Source organism: Dermochelys coriacea, chromosome 16 (assembly GCF_009764565.3).
Source record: "Dermochelys coriacea isolate rDerCor1 chromosome 16, rDerCor1.pri.v4, whole genome shotgun sequence".
In the NCBI taxonomy this organism is placed as follows: domain Eukaryota; kingdom Metazoa; phylum Chordata; order Testudines; family Dermochelyidae; genus Dermochelys; species Dermochelys coriacea.
The window spans coordinates 12,017,065-12,034,906 of record NC_050083.1 but is presented as its reverse complement, the minus strand read 5'-3'; the positions used below and the strand labels follow the sequence as shown (position 1 = coordinate 12,034,906).

The following is a 17,842-nucleotide window of genomic DNA, read 5'->3' as shown; positions in this document are numbered from 1 at the left end:
AGCCTCAGAAACAACTCTGACATCATAATCAAAAAGGCTGACAAAGGAGGTGCTGTCGTTATCATGAATAGGTCGGAATATGAACAAGAGGCTGCTAGGCAGCTCTCCAACACCACTTTCTACAAGCCATTACCCTCTGATCCCACTGAGGGTTACCAAAAGAAACTACACCATTTGCTCAAGAAACTCCCTGAAAAAGCACAAGAACAAATCCGCACAGACACACCCGTAGAAGCCCGACCTGGGGTATTCTATCTGCTACCCAAGATCCATAAACCTGGAAATCCTGGACGCCCCATTATCTCAGGCACTGGCACCCTGACAGCAGGATTGTCTGGCTATGTAGACTCCCTCCTCAGGCCCTACGCCACCAGCACTCCCAGCTATCTTCGAGACACCACTGACTTCCTGAGGAAACTACAATCCATTGGTGATCTTCCTGAAAACACCATCCTGGCCACTATGGATGTAGAAGCCCTCTACACCAACATTCCACACAAAGATGGACTACAAGCCGTCAGGAACAGTATCCCCGATAATGTCACGGCTAATCTGGTGGCTGAACTTTGTGACTTTGTCCTCACCCATAACTAATTCACATTTGGGGACAATGTATACCTTCAAATCAGCGGCACTGCGATGGGTACCCGCATGGCTCCACAGTATGCCAACATTTTTATGGCTGACTTAGAACAACGCTTCCTCAGCTCTCGTCCCCTAATGCCCCTACTCTACTTGCGCTACATTGATGACACCTTCATCATCTGGACCCATGGAAAAGAAGCCCTTGAGGAATTCCACCATGATTTCAACAATTTCTATCCCACCATCAACCTCAGCCTGGACCAGTCCACACAAGAGATCCATTTCCTGGACATTACGGTGCTAATAAGCAATGGTCACATAAACACCACCCTATACCGGAAACCTACTGACCGCTATTCCTACCTACATGCCTCCAGCTTTCGTCCAGACCACACCACACGATCCATTGTCTACAGCCAAGCTCTGCAATAAAACCGCATTTGCTCCCTCAGACAGAGACAAACACCTACAAGATCTCTATCAAGCATTCTTACAACTACAATACCTACCTGCTGAAGTGAAGAAACAGACTGACAGAGCCAGAAGAGTATCCAGAAGTCACCTACTACAGGACAGGCCCAACAAAGAAAATAACAGAACGCCACTCTTATCACCTTTAGCCATCATCTTCAGCCCCCAACTAAAACCACTCCAGCGCATCATCAAGGATCTACAACCTATCCCGAAGGACGACCCATCACTCTCACAGATCTTGGGAGACAGGCCAGTCCTTGCTTACAGACAGCCTCCCAACCTAAAGCGAATACTTACCAGCAACCACACATCACACAACAGAACCACTAACCCAGGAACCTATCCTTGCAACAAAGCCCGTTGCCAACTGTGTCTACATATCTATTCAGGGGACACCATCATAGGGCCTAATCACATCAGCCACACTATCAGAGTGTGTTCACTTGCACATCTACCAATGTGATATATGCCATCATGTGCCAGCAATGCCCCTCAGCCACGTACATTGGTCAAACTGGACAGTCTCTATGTAAAAGAATAAATGGACACAAATCAGACGTCAAGAATTATAACATTCAAAATCCAGTCGGAGAACACTTCAATCTCTCCGGTCACTCGATTACAGACCTGAGAGTGGCTATCCCTCAACAAAATAACTTCAAAAACAGACTCCAGCGAGAGACTGCTGAATTGGAATTAATTTGCAAACTGGATACAATTAACTTAGGCTGGAACAGAGACTGGGAGTGGATGGGTCATTACACAAAGTAAAACTATTTCCCCATGTTATTTCTCCCCCCACCCTACCGTTCCTGAGACGTTCTTGTCAACTGCTGGAAATAGCCCACCTTGATTATCACTACAAAAGGTATTTTTTCCCTAGCTCTCCTGCTGGTAATAGCTCACCTTAAGTGATCACTCTCGTTACAGTGTGTATGGTAACACCCATTGTTTCATGTTCTCTATGTATATAAATCTCCCCACTGTATTTTCCACTGAATGCATCCGATGAAGTGAGCTGTAGCTCACGAAAGCTTATGCTCAAATAAATTTGTTAGTCTCTAAGCTGCCGCAAGTACTCCTTTTCTTTTTGATAATAGTTGGCAACCTTAGCATGTCTGAATAATTCCCTTCTCTAGTCTGCCTTGACACAGCCCTAGCCCACCCCCACTCCTACACTGTCAGAGCCTGCAGCACATCCCTCCTTCAGTCACCACCGTCTAACCCTTGCCAATCACAGCCCCCTTCTATTCCATCCATCTGACCTGACCCCTACTTCATCCCTTCCATTCTAGATGAAGTCAGAACTGGACTCTCTTTCTGCCATTTTCTCATGGTTCTCAATTGACTCCCTCCACCCCTCCCAGTAATATAACCAGATCCGGTCCATCCTCCCAGACACAGACCAGTCTGGGATCATCCTCTACCAGGCCCAGGGGTGTCTAACCATGGCCTTCCTGAGCAGCCTAACATGGAACCTCTTTCAGTCCTAAGACAGTTAGCTCCTCCACTCATCCTTGCAAGCATCTAGCCTTTTTACTATCATCATTACAGTAGCATCTACTGCTCCCAAGGTGAGGGCCCTATTGTGTTACGTGCTATACCTAATCACTCCGACCTTGAAGAGCTTACAGTCTAAATAGCTTAGACAAAGAAAGGGTGGCAAAAAGGAAGTTTTACCAACACAGGTAATACAGGTTGGGAGCTGAGGTGCTGCCCAAGTTCACCCAGGAGTCTGTGATGGAGTGAAGAATTGAACCCAGGTCTCCTGAGTCCCAGTGCAATGCCTTGACCACAAAAACCATTTTTCCTTTCCAATGCCTCTTCCAAACTTCCATTCTGACCTCTTTCTTCCACCTTCCCTGCCAGACTCTCCCTTGGTTTTTCCTTCAATTCTGTCAGAATCAGGTCCAGTCTCTTTTCTAACTTTCCCATCTTTAATCTGATCCAGCCCCTCTCACTCTCCCAAAATCCAGACTTGCCCCTCTCTTCACCCTCCCTGCCAGAGTCAACTCCAGTCTCTGTTCTACCTTCTTGCTGCTGAATCTCATCAAGTGCCTCCCTTCTGCCTCTGTAGGGTCTGATCTTGCCCTTCTTCCAACCTTCCTGGGCCCTCCTTTAACGCTGCCTCCCTGATCAAGCTGGATTCAGCAGGAGAGGCGGGGATGGGAATGAAGGAGTGTATATGTGGGGCGGAAGCCAGACAGAGGAGGAAATGAGGGGAAAGAGAAAGGGACAGATGGATGAAGAGGGAATGAGAAGACACTTGCCGGGTCGCCTGGAGCGCCTTTGCCTCCTTGAGGTCCAGAAGGTCCTTGGATACCCTAGGATAACAAAAAGCACCAAGGTCAGCTCTGTCCCATCATCACCTTTCACACCTCCCAGCATGTCAGATTCACCTCGTAAACACTTTATAAAAGGAACACAGAAGTGGCCCTGAGGCTGAACTGTGAGACATTGTCCAGGTTTCTCCTTCTGGAGCAGGAATAAAAAAAAACATAAAACCTTAATTAAAATGTAGGCTATAAAAGGGAATAGAAGGTAGTTGGCACTTACTGGGAAGCCACGTGGTCCTGTCTCCCCAGTCTCTCCCATCTTCCCCTGTAAACAGAAGGTTACAGTAATTAGAGGTTGGGAACGTGCTGAAATGCCCTGTTGCTTTGGCTGGGGAAGTCGATCAAAGCTGTATTTTACTGGGAGCCACGCACGTGAGAGTATACATACATGTAGCGTTTGGCACAGTGCCAGCTTGGCATCCAGCACCAGCTCTCACAGTGGACGTACCTGCTGCCCATCGGGCCCTGGTTTGCCTGGCTCCCCCTGAAGGCCCTGTTAACGAAAAAGATAAAGACATGTTGGCATCGGCATGAGCTGTGCAGTGGAGACTTTTGACTGGCTAGCTCCTCCTGATGCCCCAGTCTTCTTGCTCTTGGAATCCCCCAGGGAAGGGTCAATCATTTGCTTCTGGTTCCCCGTCAGCATTTAAAGGGGCTAGCTAGTGTCCTAAAGTCCCCCTTCCATAGGGGAATAGTCCCATCTGCTGAGGAGCTTGGAGCATAATCCAATTTTTCTCTTTCTTGATCTTAGAAATCCCAATGACTCAGGACGCCTCACTTATCAGGTTCAAAAGGGGGAAGTTTCTCCATCCAACTCTATGTCATTGTGGGTGGAGAAGGAGCAGGGCATTAGCCACATGTTGATAGGTAGGCTGGGTGGCACTTGGACTCCAAAGGTGCTTCATGCTGTGTGCTAAGCATTCAGGGGTGGAAGAGCCTCAATAGTACAAAACACACCCGCTCAGGTAAGAGCCAGCAGCACAAGCATTATTTCCTTTTCTAATTGCTGCTCTGCCTGAGAAGGGAGCCTCTGAGCTAGGGGCTGAGAAGACATGGATGCAGGAGAAGTCTTCTGAAGGTAGAAGAATGATGGGAGAAAAGAAGGCATGACAGAGAACTGAAAAGTCTGCCACTATTTCAACGCTCATCGGTAGGACTAGCCTTCTGTTCTGCTGGATTAGCCTCATTGCTAGGCTGCCATCCATATTCCAAAAGGAAACACCCAGACTGGGAGCTGCTCTACCACCCTATCCCTCTCTTTCTCAGCAGCCTTGCCTCAAAACAAGGTCCTTTGTCAGCATCTGGCTTGGATACTCTCTTAATCAGACTTAATGAGGGGTAGGTCTATTCCAGGAGGCCATTTGCCAGACCCCCTTCGCACCAGGAACAGGGGGGATTTCTGTTCTATGAACGTCTCTGCTCTGATCATACCACACTGCAGGGAGACACACTTTGTAAAGGCAGCAAACACCACATATCTTTGACTTACTCTGTGTGTATGTGTGTGCAGTAGAAATGTGCAGTCTGAATCCTTAAGGGAGTGGTGATGTTAAGGCCAAATCTACACACAAGTTTTGTACTGGTGTAACTATTTCAGTTAGAGTGTGTGATTATTTTTTTTTTTAACCAATATAGTTAAATTAGCATAACCCCTATAGCGTAGGCTTAGTTATTCTGGTTTAAATGTGTATTATGCTGATATAGCTTATTCCCTTTCCCATATGGGAATAAGCTATACTGGTATAAGCACCTATATACTGCAACAGCTGTGCCCGTGGGGGGGGGTGCAACTGGTGTAAAGTGGCGCAACTTTGTGTGTAAACAAGCCCTGAGCTACCTTACAGCCCCCCTTCACTTTAACCGAACAGCTGGAAGCTTTATCATCTTTGAGACTGTATTTCTACCAAATGAATGACTTCTGGGTGAATTTAGACAGCTTTCTTCCCTCAGATCCCTACCCTTCCTCCCCAAATGGAAAGGCTTTTGGGAGACCCAGGAATAGACATTTCCACTAGTCTCCCACTGAGCAGAGCCATGTGCTAGGAACCTGATGCAGGGAAGAAGCTAGGTGGTTGTGTGCTGGGGGATGGCTGGTGCCATACAAAATCATGCTGGTTGCTTTTAAGGAGTCTTGATGTGAGTGAGTTTTGGCTCTTGGCAGCTGGGCTCTGCCACCAGTGTGGGGCGCTGCTCTCTGCTCTGCACAGAGGAATGCTGGCTGGGCTAACTGGCACCGGCTGGACTCAGTGCTTGGTGCTGATGGAGCTAGAGCTATTTAACATTGACTTGAGGATACACCAGGCACCATGAAGGGCTAGAGGGAGCGAGGAGGTGGTGGTGGTGGTGGTGGTGGTGGGAGACATCCTGATTTTCCCAGGGCCTAAAGGGGAGCCTCATAGCATGCTCAAGAGCAGACCCGTCAGAACTGGCACTCCTGTTACAACTTACCTTAACACCTCTTGACCCTGGCTCCCCCACTGGTCCATCAGGACCTCTGGCACCCTGGGGGACCAAAACAGAGAGAGAGAGTTACACAGCAAAAGTGAACAGCAGGTTTCTCCCTTGTGTTGCTAACGCTGAGTTGTCCACTGGGGATTGGGTTGATCCCAGCTTCCACTATGCAGCCTGATCTCTCCCACCGACCCAGTGCACAATTTGCATGATCAGGGGGCTGAGTTTTTGGGCTTTCTCCAAAAAACGAAGCAGCTACACTTCTCCTACCCTTCACCCGTCTGATCCATTGGATCCATCCTCCCTGCCTTTCACCCTGAGTAGCTTCAGTAACACAGAAGAGGAGATGGGTGGAGGGAGCCCTGCTTGTGTGTGTGTGGGGGTGTTGATTTCTCTGTCCATAGCCATATTTAATTCTCCTCTTGCTCTCAGCCCTTGGGATGCTGGCACTCAACAACCAGATGAATGCTTAGGAAGGTGGGTATGTACAGCATGGCTATGGTTCCCAAGGGTTTAAAACTTGGGCTTGTTAGACTGTTTCTAACATTCGTCTTGGAGTCAAGGTTCATCTTCCGTTATAGGGCTCCTTGCTGCAAGATTCATCCTACTGTATGTAGGGTAGAAGGCTCACCCAAAAGTAAAGCAACAGCAACCCTAGCTTCAGAACTCTTGAAGCTCATTAGAAGAGTTCTTCCTTTAGCCACAGGTCTTGCTTAGATGGGTGTTTCAGCTGATTCCCAGGCTAAATGGAGCCACTTTTCAGTTTTGTTCTCCCCCCTCCCGCCAATTTATTCATTTCTCATCATGTATTGTGCAGTGCATTTATGTTATTTTTATTTCTGTCTAGCCAACATTAAGCCCAAAATGAGAGCCAGAGGAGAAAGACAGGCCAGAGGTCAGGAACTGATTCATTTTCAGACCTTAATAACTATGGTGATCTTGCTGGGACAGACCCTGAAATCTGAATGTATTGACATCATGGCTCTTCCTTCTGAAGAGTCAAGCTCTCCCATCATCCCCTACATGATACAATTTGAACTCTTTGCATATCACTCCCTGTTATTCACATCCATGGTCATATCGCTGTTGAAGTCAAGTCATCAAAGCTATAAGATGCACAAAGTGAGTCCAAAGAGATGCATAAAGGCAAGTTGGAATTGGACGTATTTAATAAAGTGCAATGGGTTAGCTTCTCATTAATGATAGGTCTTTTAAGCATTTTATTATAGTTACCTGCTGCTTAGAGAACTGCTATGAACATGACCAGGTATTCATGTATATATGAAATGGGTAGGGGCATGTAGCATGACCAGTTGTACATGTGTGGTCAGATGGCCAGTCATTTGTGCTTAAGTATGTTTTGATGAAACCTCTCAGGTCCAAGTGTACACGGGAATCTTTCAAGGTGTGCATATGCATGAGAAAGCCGGGTGCTGGGGGACGAATCCAGCCCCATGCATCTATAGACGTTCAAACATATGAGGAGGCTGAACATGGCTAGCGGAGAACCTACAGAAAAGCATGCAGGTGGCAGATATCATCCTGGAAGTCATGCTCAAGACTAAAAAGAGATGTGCTTATTCTTCAGGGGTATAACAGAAAAGCATCATTTGTGCGAAAATCCCTAGAGTAGCATCAAAGCTGATCTCAGTGGAACTCTTCCCCCACCCCCATCCCTATCCTAGTCCAAGAGTAAGTTCTCTGACACTGACACACAACAGGCAGAGGGGTGGCAGGTAGGAATAAAAAGACAGATCGAGAGACCACACGACCGTTTGTCATGTCCACAATGGAGCCCTGATCTTGACTGGGCCTCTAGGCACTACTGCAGCATAAATAATTCTAACATTGCTTTGTGGTGTGTATGTTATGGTGAGAGGAATTCAGACAACAGGCCAAAGTGGAAATAGAGAAAATAGGAGCCAATTTGCTTAACTGAGATGCAAACTGAGAGCCAAATGTAATAACAGGGGCCAATATGTTAGCAAAGCAACTACAGTGTGACAGCAGGAAAGAGAGAGAGAGTGAGAGAGAGAGAGAGAGAGAGAGAGAGAGAGAGAGAGAGAGAGAGAGACTCACAAAGAGAGGCAGCGTAATCGCGGAAGATGTATAGGAAACACAGCCAAATTATTACAGCAAATACTGTCAATATAAAATAATGCAAAAACTTCTACTGTGTTTGGCAAACTCAGTTATGCTGAACAGACCAGAGACCAAATAACCCCAGTGCATGCCCATAAGACGCAGTTTAAAGTATACCCAATCTGCTCTCTAGAACAGTCACTGTGCATCAAATGGGAACAGCAAAACCACTGCCCATGCTGCTACTTTCAGTGAGCTATCTTGATCCAAGCTAGGAGCCATACATTTACCTAACCTGGAAATGATGCCTCAAGCTCGAAGTGTAGACACACCCTTTAACTGACAGCATACAAATCCACATGCAGAAAGGTTCACCAAAGCCTCCCTGGGTGTAATGGCAAACCTTCTGTCACTGGATTCCCATTTTCCTCCCTTTTGCTTAGCCCGCCTCTGTTCTTTGGACTGTTCTGGATCATGAAACAGTGCAGTATTTGTACTTCACTTGGGGAAATGGGTGACAAAGAGACAAGCAGTCAGGCAGCTTGTGCTTTAAGTCAAACTGTCCAACTCTGTGAACTGAGTTTTCGCCTTCTCTGGGCTGCCTGGAAACAATAACCCCCCGTTAGGCTGAGAATTCCCCTCCCCAAAACTCATGACTTCACACATCCATCCATCACTGTCCTGTCCGAATTCCCTAGAGAAACAAGCACAAACAAAGAAAAAAAAAAACAACATCCGGAGGGAAATTAACCCCTTGGAACTGTGAAGGTGGTTGGATCTCAGACAGAGAGCCACGCTGCTCTGCTGGATGTTGGAAAGAAAAGAAGTTGCCACAGTAAACGAAAGTAACATTACTCAGCTTGGATGGGTGTGAGGGGAGGGAGATCCTAGACATTAAGACCTACAGAGGGGCAGGCATCTTCTCTGCTCTGAGGTGTCATGATAACGGAAAGAGACAGACGGGCAGATGGAGATACGTTTCTCTCTGATAAATCTGTAATTTATCACCATGATCAACACCCTAAAATTGCCCCCAACCTGATAGGGACATAGAAATTGCCAGAATGGATCAGACCCGAGGTCCATCTAATCCAGTCTCCTCTCTCCCACAATGGCCAGTCCCAGCTCCTTCAGAGAAGGTGCAAGAAGAGATGGCGCAGCAGCAGATGTGGGATAATCCGACCCTCCCCCCACATTAGGTCTCATCCCGATGTCCAACAGTTATGACAACTCTGGCCATTCCTGTTATCCATATAAATGTCCAATCCCTCTTTGAGTCTTGTTAAATTCTTGGCCTCAATGACTTTCTGTGACAGTCAGGCTCAGCACTATGCTCACAAAGTCAGAACGAGCTCCTTGTCTTCCTTGGACCATGATTTCATCTCTCCACAAGTCCCTTCCCCCCTTAAAATCTGCACAGAAACCAGTTACAGTAGATGGACAAAGGAGCTAATCTACAGATGGCTGAAATGCCAGAGCTTTCTCCAGCATCCTTGCTGCGCTGCAGAAAGACAATCTTGTTTTCCTTACAAATTAATCAATATGGAGACACACAGGCAGAGTGTCTGAGTTGAAGGTTGGCCTTGTCCTCATTGGGACCATTATTCTCTTTTCCTGGGGAAGCTGAAAACAGGAGGAGCAGCGGGCCAGGGGTGTATCAAACCCCAGCAATGGTGGAGAATATCTATTTTTGCACCTCTGGAAACTACAAGTTCATACTGAAAATGAAGCAATAGGAATTCTGCATCTCTTGGCAGCACAGAGTGATGCCCTGTCAGAATACCTATCTGTTGCGAAGGAAACCAGGTGACAAACCAGAAATTCTTAAGGAAACGGAAGGAGCATCTTGCTGATGGAGAGCTACTCTGGACGCCCGTCTTCAGAGAGATTCTAAGGGTTCCAGGCCCACCACTCAGCAACTCTGCTTGAAATATGACACAGGCTCAGAAGAGTGGGGCCCACTGCCCTTTGGCACTCATCACAGCAGCCCTGAAGTGGTCCAAAGAATAGTCAGAGTGAAATGAGGCACTCCCGCTATGAACCGGATATGCTAAGTCTGCGGTACTTTTCTGCTACCCTAACTAGGGTGACCATATTTTCCAAAGGGAAAAGGGGACACTCCCAACCACTCGTCCGAGGCCCTCCTTTTTCCTGCACAAGGTGGTTGCCCAGTCACTGGAACCCTGCCTTCCCCCCTTGTACAAGGCTGTCATCTCCACTTGCCCATCTCCGCAAGTCCCTCTGCACCGCACCCCACTTTTTGGACAAAGGCTCAGTTTTGAAAAAAAAAAAAAAAAGTTGGGACAGGGCTTAAAAAAGGAACGGTCCTGTCCAAAGCAGGATGTGTGGTCACTCTAACCTGAACCTCCATCTCCCTAGGCCCTGCAAGTCTAGCATCAAAGACAGACTAGAACCAGAACTGAGTTGGGCCGAGCACTTAGGCCACTCCCAAGGAGTTAGTCAATAGCAGACACATTTACTCATCCAGCTGTTGCATACAGTTATAAGGCCAGTTCTCCTCAGAGACAAGCAGGTCTCTCAAATCTCTTGTTGTATTCCATCCCTCCCCCCCCCGCATCCTTTTCCAGTCACCTGGCACTGTACTTGTGGGAGTGGTCACTGAAATGGATGGAGTCCCCTGCTAGCTCCAGCGTGCCTTCTCATAGCTCTGCAGCTCAGGCAGGGAAGCCTGGACCCCCAGCAATGCAGCCTGCCAATACTCGCATGGCCACAGCACTGTTTGGAGTATCATAGTTTCTTCCCAGCAGTTCTCTGTCACCAGCACCCCACGAGTCCAGCAGGACAATCTCCCCCACAGCAGGCACCTGGTTAATCCATCACTAAACATTTCATTAACATTTGACCTGAGAAGGTGAAACTGCCCCTGCATTCAGGAACAGACCAGGAAAGCTCCATCTTGCCCAGACTAAGAGGTTTCCCTAATTCACCCTGACAGGAAAGGCTACATTTAGCCAATTAGTTAAATCTTTGAAACTCCCTTTTACTGACAATGCCAGTTACAGACAAGTGAGGGAAACCCTGGAGGATCTACAGGAAACTGGAATGCCAGCAGGCAGCAATAAGCAGGGCCTATATTACAATGTGCTAGGCAGGCTGCATAGTTGTCTTCTGGGGGCTGTGAAGTTTCCTAGAGCAGCTTAGTTTTCATTTAGTATTCAATATCAATCAGCACCTAGACTCCTCAGCAGATAAACCCCATCACGCTAGATGCTGTACAAACAGTACAACCTCTGAAGTGCTTATCATTTAAATAAACAAAAGAGGAAAATAGGAAGGTAAAAGCAGATTTATCTCCATTTTGCAGATGGGAAATCCTATTGGGATCCAGGAAGTGGGAAGGTGAAAGCAGATGGGAAATAGGAGGCAGAGAGAATTATAGGCCCTGATACAACAAAGCACTTAAGAATGTACTTAACTTTAAGCATGTGATCAAGGTCACACAGGAAGTCTGTGGCAGAGCCAGGAATTCCAACCAGATCTTCCTGAGTCCCACTCCGGTGCAATAGCCACAAGGCCAATCTTCCTCTCTATTTAAATCAACAAATTATACTTCTGGCCCTTTTGGTTACATAGGCCCAGCGGTGGAAGGTGTGTTGCTATGAATTGGAATAATACAATGCATTTTAGGGTCAAATGTTTATGTGCAGAAGCAGGTGAAACTTAGCCATTTTAACTCATGTTTGCTTTGGGGTTATGATCACAGAGTGACACCCAATGTGGGGGGGGGGGTAGGAGGTGGGGAACCCACCCAGACCTGGACTGACTAAATGTTTACTAAAATCTGCAAAATACAATTGCTCAGCTTTGTTTGACTCTAAATAGATAGTTCTACTTAGGCACATTTCTTGCTTTAATATCTCCAGGATGCACCATGCAGACCTAAGGGTAACTACAGGGTAGCAAGTCAATGGGATTTATGCCCCAAAATCATTTTGAAAAACATCACATCACTTAGGCCCTTTTGAAAATGTTATCCCTAATCCCATTCCGCACATATAATTTTTAGCCCATTTTGTAAACATAGGCTTCACTGCTTATCGTCCTTTGTGTTGGTTTCCTACAGATAATGTTGGCAAGCACATAGCCTCAGGCAGTACTACCTTCCGAGAGCTTCAGACTGAGATTAAACAAAACTATGACACCGCTAGTAAGGACTCAAAGTCCAGATGTGAACAGCCCTAGCATCTGAATATTGAGGAAGTTTGGATCCAAACTTTGCATCTCTAGTTTATATCAGTCAACAGAGCTACAGAGTAATGACTCCAGCAGACTACACTCCATCTGAATAGAACTTAATGCCTAGCAAGGTGTTTCAACAAGAGAGAGCTACATTTTTCTTTTTCAATGGAGGCAAGGTGCAGACAACTTACATAAAGAGGGAGAGGCCATCAAACTTTGATATACCAATGGAGAGAGAGTGAGTCACACAAACCTCGTGGGGAAAAAGGAAAAGCCTCTTATTCCATATTTGTCTTGAAGCGGGAGATATTTCACAATGCATACATCTTCTACATTGCTGCCTGATGGACGCTTTATCTGGTAGAGTTCAAGGGGTGATGAATTGTGCCTCAGTGCATTGGGTTTAAGCAGCTCTCAGAAATCTTGAATTTTAGTTTATCTACTCTCCAGCTCTTGTATTTTCCAGATAGTAGAGAATGGCCTGGGCCTTCTTTCCAAACAAGACAGTCAATATAAGTGTTGGGGAGATGAAGGAGGGAGCAGAGGTACCTTTCACCATCACGCTCAGGAAGGACAGCTATGTATGCAAGGAGAGGTCAGAAACAGCAGGCACCTTCTCAAAATGCAAAGCCTCTTTTCTCCTCTTCCCAGTATTTCTAATTCAGCCACATGAGAAAGAGCTGGGGCAAGGTGATGGATGTGGCATTAAGAACCTGAACAGAACAGGCCCTGAGAACAGTCTGTGCTGCTGGATGAGCCAATGACCTCTGTCATTCAAATTGGACATGGACACACCCACTCCATTGTCAAATATTTTATAAACTCTGAATCTTCAGTTATTAATCTAGTGTGTAATGCCAGTGTTAGAGACTCCCAATATAAGCAAGGGCTCTCCAGTGGAACGTGGAAGCAGAACATTTCCAAAGAGAATTACACAAACTTTCAGACATTAACAAGGAATAACCCAGTGCAGCTACGAGGTGGGACACAGGAGTTCAGATACTTCTCATTTTTGCAGAGAAATTTAGGAGATTTCCCCCCTCCTCCTTTAATCCTTGCTGCTGCCACTTCAGAGGCCTTAAAATGGTGTGACTGTCCTTTTCCCAAGGAAGGCTGAACATGCCATATTCCAGCATCTTTTAATGCTGGTCTTTCAGTCAGCTGAAAGGTCACTGGAGAGCAAAATAAGATGCTGTTTTGCCTTCTACTGGCCAGGTACTCACCCCTGCAAGGCCAAGAGCAAAGGAATGATTTTAGGACCTAAGTTTAAATACCCCCATGTTGCAAATTACCAGGGTTTGATAAATTCCTGCGGTCACTGAGGCTACAAGCTGCAGGTTTCATGTGGTTAGACAGAGATTGGTCTAGTTATTCAAGTATCAGCAAGGAGTTCTGAAGCATGCAGCATATCTAGATCTTTGCTGGTTTTAGCTATTTATTGTTTAATGCAGGGGACTGGTTGACAGGTATAAAAAGTCCTCTGGACTTTTAAAGACTGCAGCTTTTTTGAGTTACCTCTAGGCAGCACACTATGGCTCTGAGTTAAAGGAGTAACATTCCTGAATTGATGACTGGCACCTTGGCTGGGAGAACAGGCCAGGGATGAGGGGCTTGTCAGATGGATTTCAGCTGGAGGTTTATAGACCATGCCATGAAGTCACAGCTCCAGTTAATATTAAGCTTCACAGCTTCAACTGATATTAAGTTTCCTGTGTAGATTCTCAATCCAGGTCTGAGTTGAGTTCATGGATAGGGCGATGAAACCAGGCACATTCCTGCTGTGAGGAGCTGATTAGCAGGAGCTTGCTCTTGAATTTGTTGCATGGCCTCTGCTCTGATGATTTGTTAGCCTGGGCAGTGCCTGTGGGATTCCTGGGATGTGGCATGGATGGCATGAAGAGCAATGAAAAATAAATAACCATTGCAGGCCCCTCTTGATTTAATGTTTGCTTTGACATTTCCAGCATGGCTGACTTCACTTTTTAAGCTTGACAAGTGTCAGTCTGTAAGCGCTAGTCCTTGCACGTCAGAGAGTAAAGGCCTCAGTTCAGAAGATGAAGTTTTGAGCAACATGGATCTGGAGAAAGAGAAGCTAATAAAAGGTGACAGATTTAGCTCAGCACTAATGTCTTCTAAACGAGTCACCGAAGTGAAAGTTGCCTGTTGTTCAGAGGTTCTGAGCACCTGCAGCTCCCCACTGACTTTAGCCAGGGTCATAGGTGCTAATGCACCTTGGCATATCAAGTACTTTTATTTAGGTGCCTGACTTTGGAAATGTTGGCCTAGAGAGTTAGTTGAATCCCATTAGCCAACTGGAAACAATCCCAATCTCAACCATCAGATCTTCAGATAGGTTATCCACTAGCCATCCTGCCATTCACCACTTAGTACCTGCCTGCCTCCAATCAAAGAAATCCAGCTATGTAACCCTTCTGAATATTTAAATGGAAAACCAGTCTTGTCTTGCTTTCTGATCTGGAGTGGAGATTAAGGGAGGAGAAGCCAGCTATCCCAGTCTTCCTAAAATTTAAATCCTAATTCCTCTAAACACTTAACTGTAAACATGTGCTTAATCCCCATTGATTTAACTTTAAGCATGTGTGTAAGTGCTATACTTTATAGGGATGGTCTTAAGCACATTCTAAAGGTCAGCCTGTATTTGTGTGTTTTTTTGAATTGGGGCCATAAGGAAGAGAAGAGAGAAAAATTGCATTTGTGGAGGCTTGTACAACATCGATTTGATGGCTAAAAGTAAACTGGAGCGAACAATAGTCTGCTCTCATACTAAGAAGAGGAAAGTTATGATTTTTAAAGGTTCTCTTTTTGACAATCAATATTTTTATGTCCACAGCACAATAGGTATAACAACTTAAATACAGATCCCAAAAGTCTCCATTGTTCTTTACAATCCAAACCATATTTACTACTTATGTTGTCTTCAAAAGTGCAATTACTTTAATGAGGTATCCAAACACAGATCAGCGCAATCCACAAACATCTGGCAGAGAGTTGCATTAATGTTTCCATTCTGAATTGAATTACATCTCTGCTGTGAATTGTAATATGGAGCATGCTACAAAGGGCAGCTTTTGAAATTCCAGTCAGGGGGATCATTTCCCAGTCCTCAAAAACTAAAAGAAACAAAGAGCATGAATGGCAAGGAAACTATGCAAATAAGGAATATTAGGCAATTGAGAGACAGAGGCAGACATGTGCAAAGCAGAAAATTTCAAAAGACAAGGGAGCTGTGAGAACAAGCAGCCCTTGTGGTGAAGTCCTATAGAATGACAATTTTTTAGAATCCCATTGATTTAATCTCTAACAGATTATTTAGGTACTGTCCATAAAAGAAATATAACCACCTATATGCTACTAAAGAACTGGTTTGAAAGGAAAGATCAGTGAAGAGTGAGAGTAGTTAAATTAGCTGCAGAGCATCAGCAGACACCAGCTTCAAATGCAGCACACTAATAATCTGATGCCTCGCTGATACAGAAGTACTACTACAAGGGGCTGTACTAGAGATCAAGACAAACACAGCTTCTTAACTTGACATTCCCCATCTCCCTCCACCACCACTCCCTGGTCTAGAGTGACTTTTGTCATGGTTAGTCCTTGGTACTTTGATGTGGTCTGAAGTCTGGGTTTCCTCAGGCATGAGTGGAATTACTGAATGCAGGAACGTAAAGGAGAAAACAACTGGTCTGGGGACTGCTGGGTTTGAAATCTGGAGAGGAAATCTGGCCCAGTGATGCCAAACGAAATTTCTATAACATACGGTAAGTCATTCTGGGATGGGAGCACACTAGAGCTAATGATTTGCAGAAGTTAACTGGCTTCCTGTTGTATCGCACCGGAGAGACTGAGACTCTCTTGCTTTCTCCTTGTCTAGCTCCAACAAGGTGGCCTCTAGCATCACTAGGGTTAGTTTCACCTCTAGAAAGGGGTCATCCTGCCCTTGGTCTTTCTTCCAAGACAATCATTTAGCCATTCTTAGACATCAGTAGCCATTCTTATGTTCTTATTTAATATATTAACGCAGTCGCTTGGGCCTGAAGACAAGGCCTCATCCACTCCATAGCTTATCCCCAAAGCAAGTCCAGCCCCTTTAAAAGCTGAATCCATTCTAGAATCCATCTTTTCCTCCACAGCAGGAAAAACCTATCACTGGAAATTTTATACAGTAAACAAGCCATTAACCACTCTAGTTCCACTTGCTTAAAAATGGTGTTTCACTCTGCAAGATGATAAATATCCCATTAATCAGCCCTGACAGCATCAGGGCAGCAGAGAAGCTAAAAATTGGTGGTTTGCTCTCCCAGTGGCCTGATTCATCTAGTCCAGTTAGAATGTAAGAACTATAACAAGATCCTGTGCAAGTCTGAGCCTTATGCAAACAAGGAGCCAAGTAACACAGTTGCACACAGCTGGCTGCTGAAAGAACTGACTTGGCTCCATGGAATGGGGTTGGCGTTCCAGAATTGGAAGCTGAGAGAGAGAGAGGCAGGCACTTGGATCCCTTTTCTGCCCTTATATGGATCAGGGCATTGAAGGCTTACACCCCAACGAGACTGTTTGATATTCTCCAAGGAATATCTGTGGAGCCTGTGGAAGCGGCAGGGTGGGGGTCATTCACATGTCATTGTTCATTCAGATCTACTCTGTAGTCTTTCGTTGAGGCAATTCCCAGATTCGTTCACAACCTTCCTTGGAATCCATGTCTTCAGTTCCTCATTAGTCATGCTCACGGATTCACTGACCAATTCCGTTAATTCACACCACGTAACACAGACTCCTCAGCTCCCGAGAGAACTCTTCAGAGAGGAGGAGTGCAGGAATTACAACACTAGGGCTTCCCTTAATGCAAGGGTGGGGGACAAGGAAGCTAGTTTTCCCAGCCAAAGACAAAAAATTAAACACTATGACATATCTTCTGAGTGGGACATTATTTTATGTCCTCCTAGCAGTGCTTTTAAAACTTAAAACAATTCAAGGTGACATAGCCCTGTGGTTATAAAACTTTCTAATCAGGTGATCCCATTTCATTTTACCCCATCCCAGCTGCCTGCAGAACAGATTAGCTATGGCATAGGGAAATGCATACGAGTGCTTGCTGTCCTACATTCTCCAGGCAGGTGTTGCTATAGAGACTAGCATAGGAGTGTGGGCTGTGGCGAGGGAGAGAGTGTGGAATTTAGGGTTACTCCAGACCTAGACTGAAATATATGAAAACAAACCTTTTACGAACCTTGGAAGGAAGACCTTACAGTAACATGATGTATTGTGTTCTTTGGGTCCTCAACAAAAACCACTCACCGCTAATGCTTTGGACACATCAACTGGACGAGGAAAATCAATCTAAGTCTGAACTGGCTTTCATTCAACATAAGCAGGAAGAGCAAGTTCTAATTTCCTAACTGGCATATGGAGCTTGCAGAAATATTTATGCTATGTAATATGTATTTCTGCTACAACAAGTGATGCTATTTAATATCACTAGCCAGTTTCAACTCCCAGGTGACAGCTATCTAAAGTGAGATTAGGAATTCACATCTCCCTTTGTACAGTGGTAACATGTAAAGGCCCCGATATGAATTGGGACCCCGTTGTGCTACGTTGTGTCCAAGATCATGGTAAGTCATAGATCCTGCCCCAAAGAGCTTTTACTCTAATTAGAGCACGACTCCAAATGCATCTTCCTCACCACCACTGCA

The 17,842-nt window shown here is 45.6% G+C and overlaps 1 protein-coding gene across 3 annotated transcripts in view; it reads right to left on the bottom strand.

Annotated features, from left to right (window-relative positions):
* LOC119844294 (collagen alpha-1(XXVII) chain B-like) overlaps positions 1–17,842 on the bottom strand; it is a 307,212-nt gene that overhangs the window by 64,852 nt on the left and 224,518 nt on the right. For all 3 annotated transcript variants that reach the window (XM_043498719.1, XM_038374938.2, XM_038374939.2), the window contains 4 exons: positions 5,844–5,897; positions 3,844–3,888; positions 3,616–3,660; positions 3,330–3,383 (listed from right to left, as the gene is read on the bottom strand). In XM_043498719.1, coding sequence (XP_043354654.1) covers positions 3,330–3,383; positions 3,616–3,660; positions 3,844–3,888; positions 5,844–5,897 — 198 coding nt within the window. The remainder of the gene's footprint in view (positions 1–3,329; positions 3,384–3,615; positions 3,661–3,843; positions 3,889–5,843; positions 5,898–17,842) is intronic.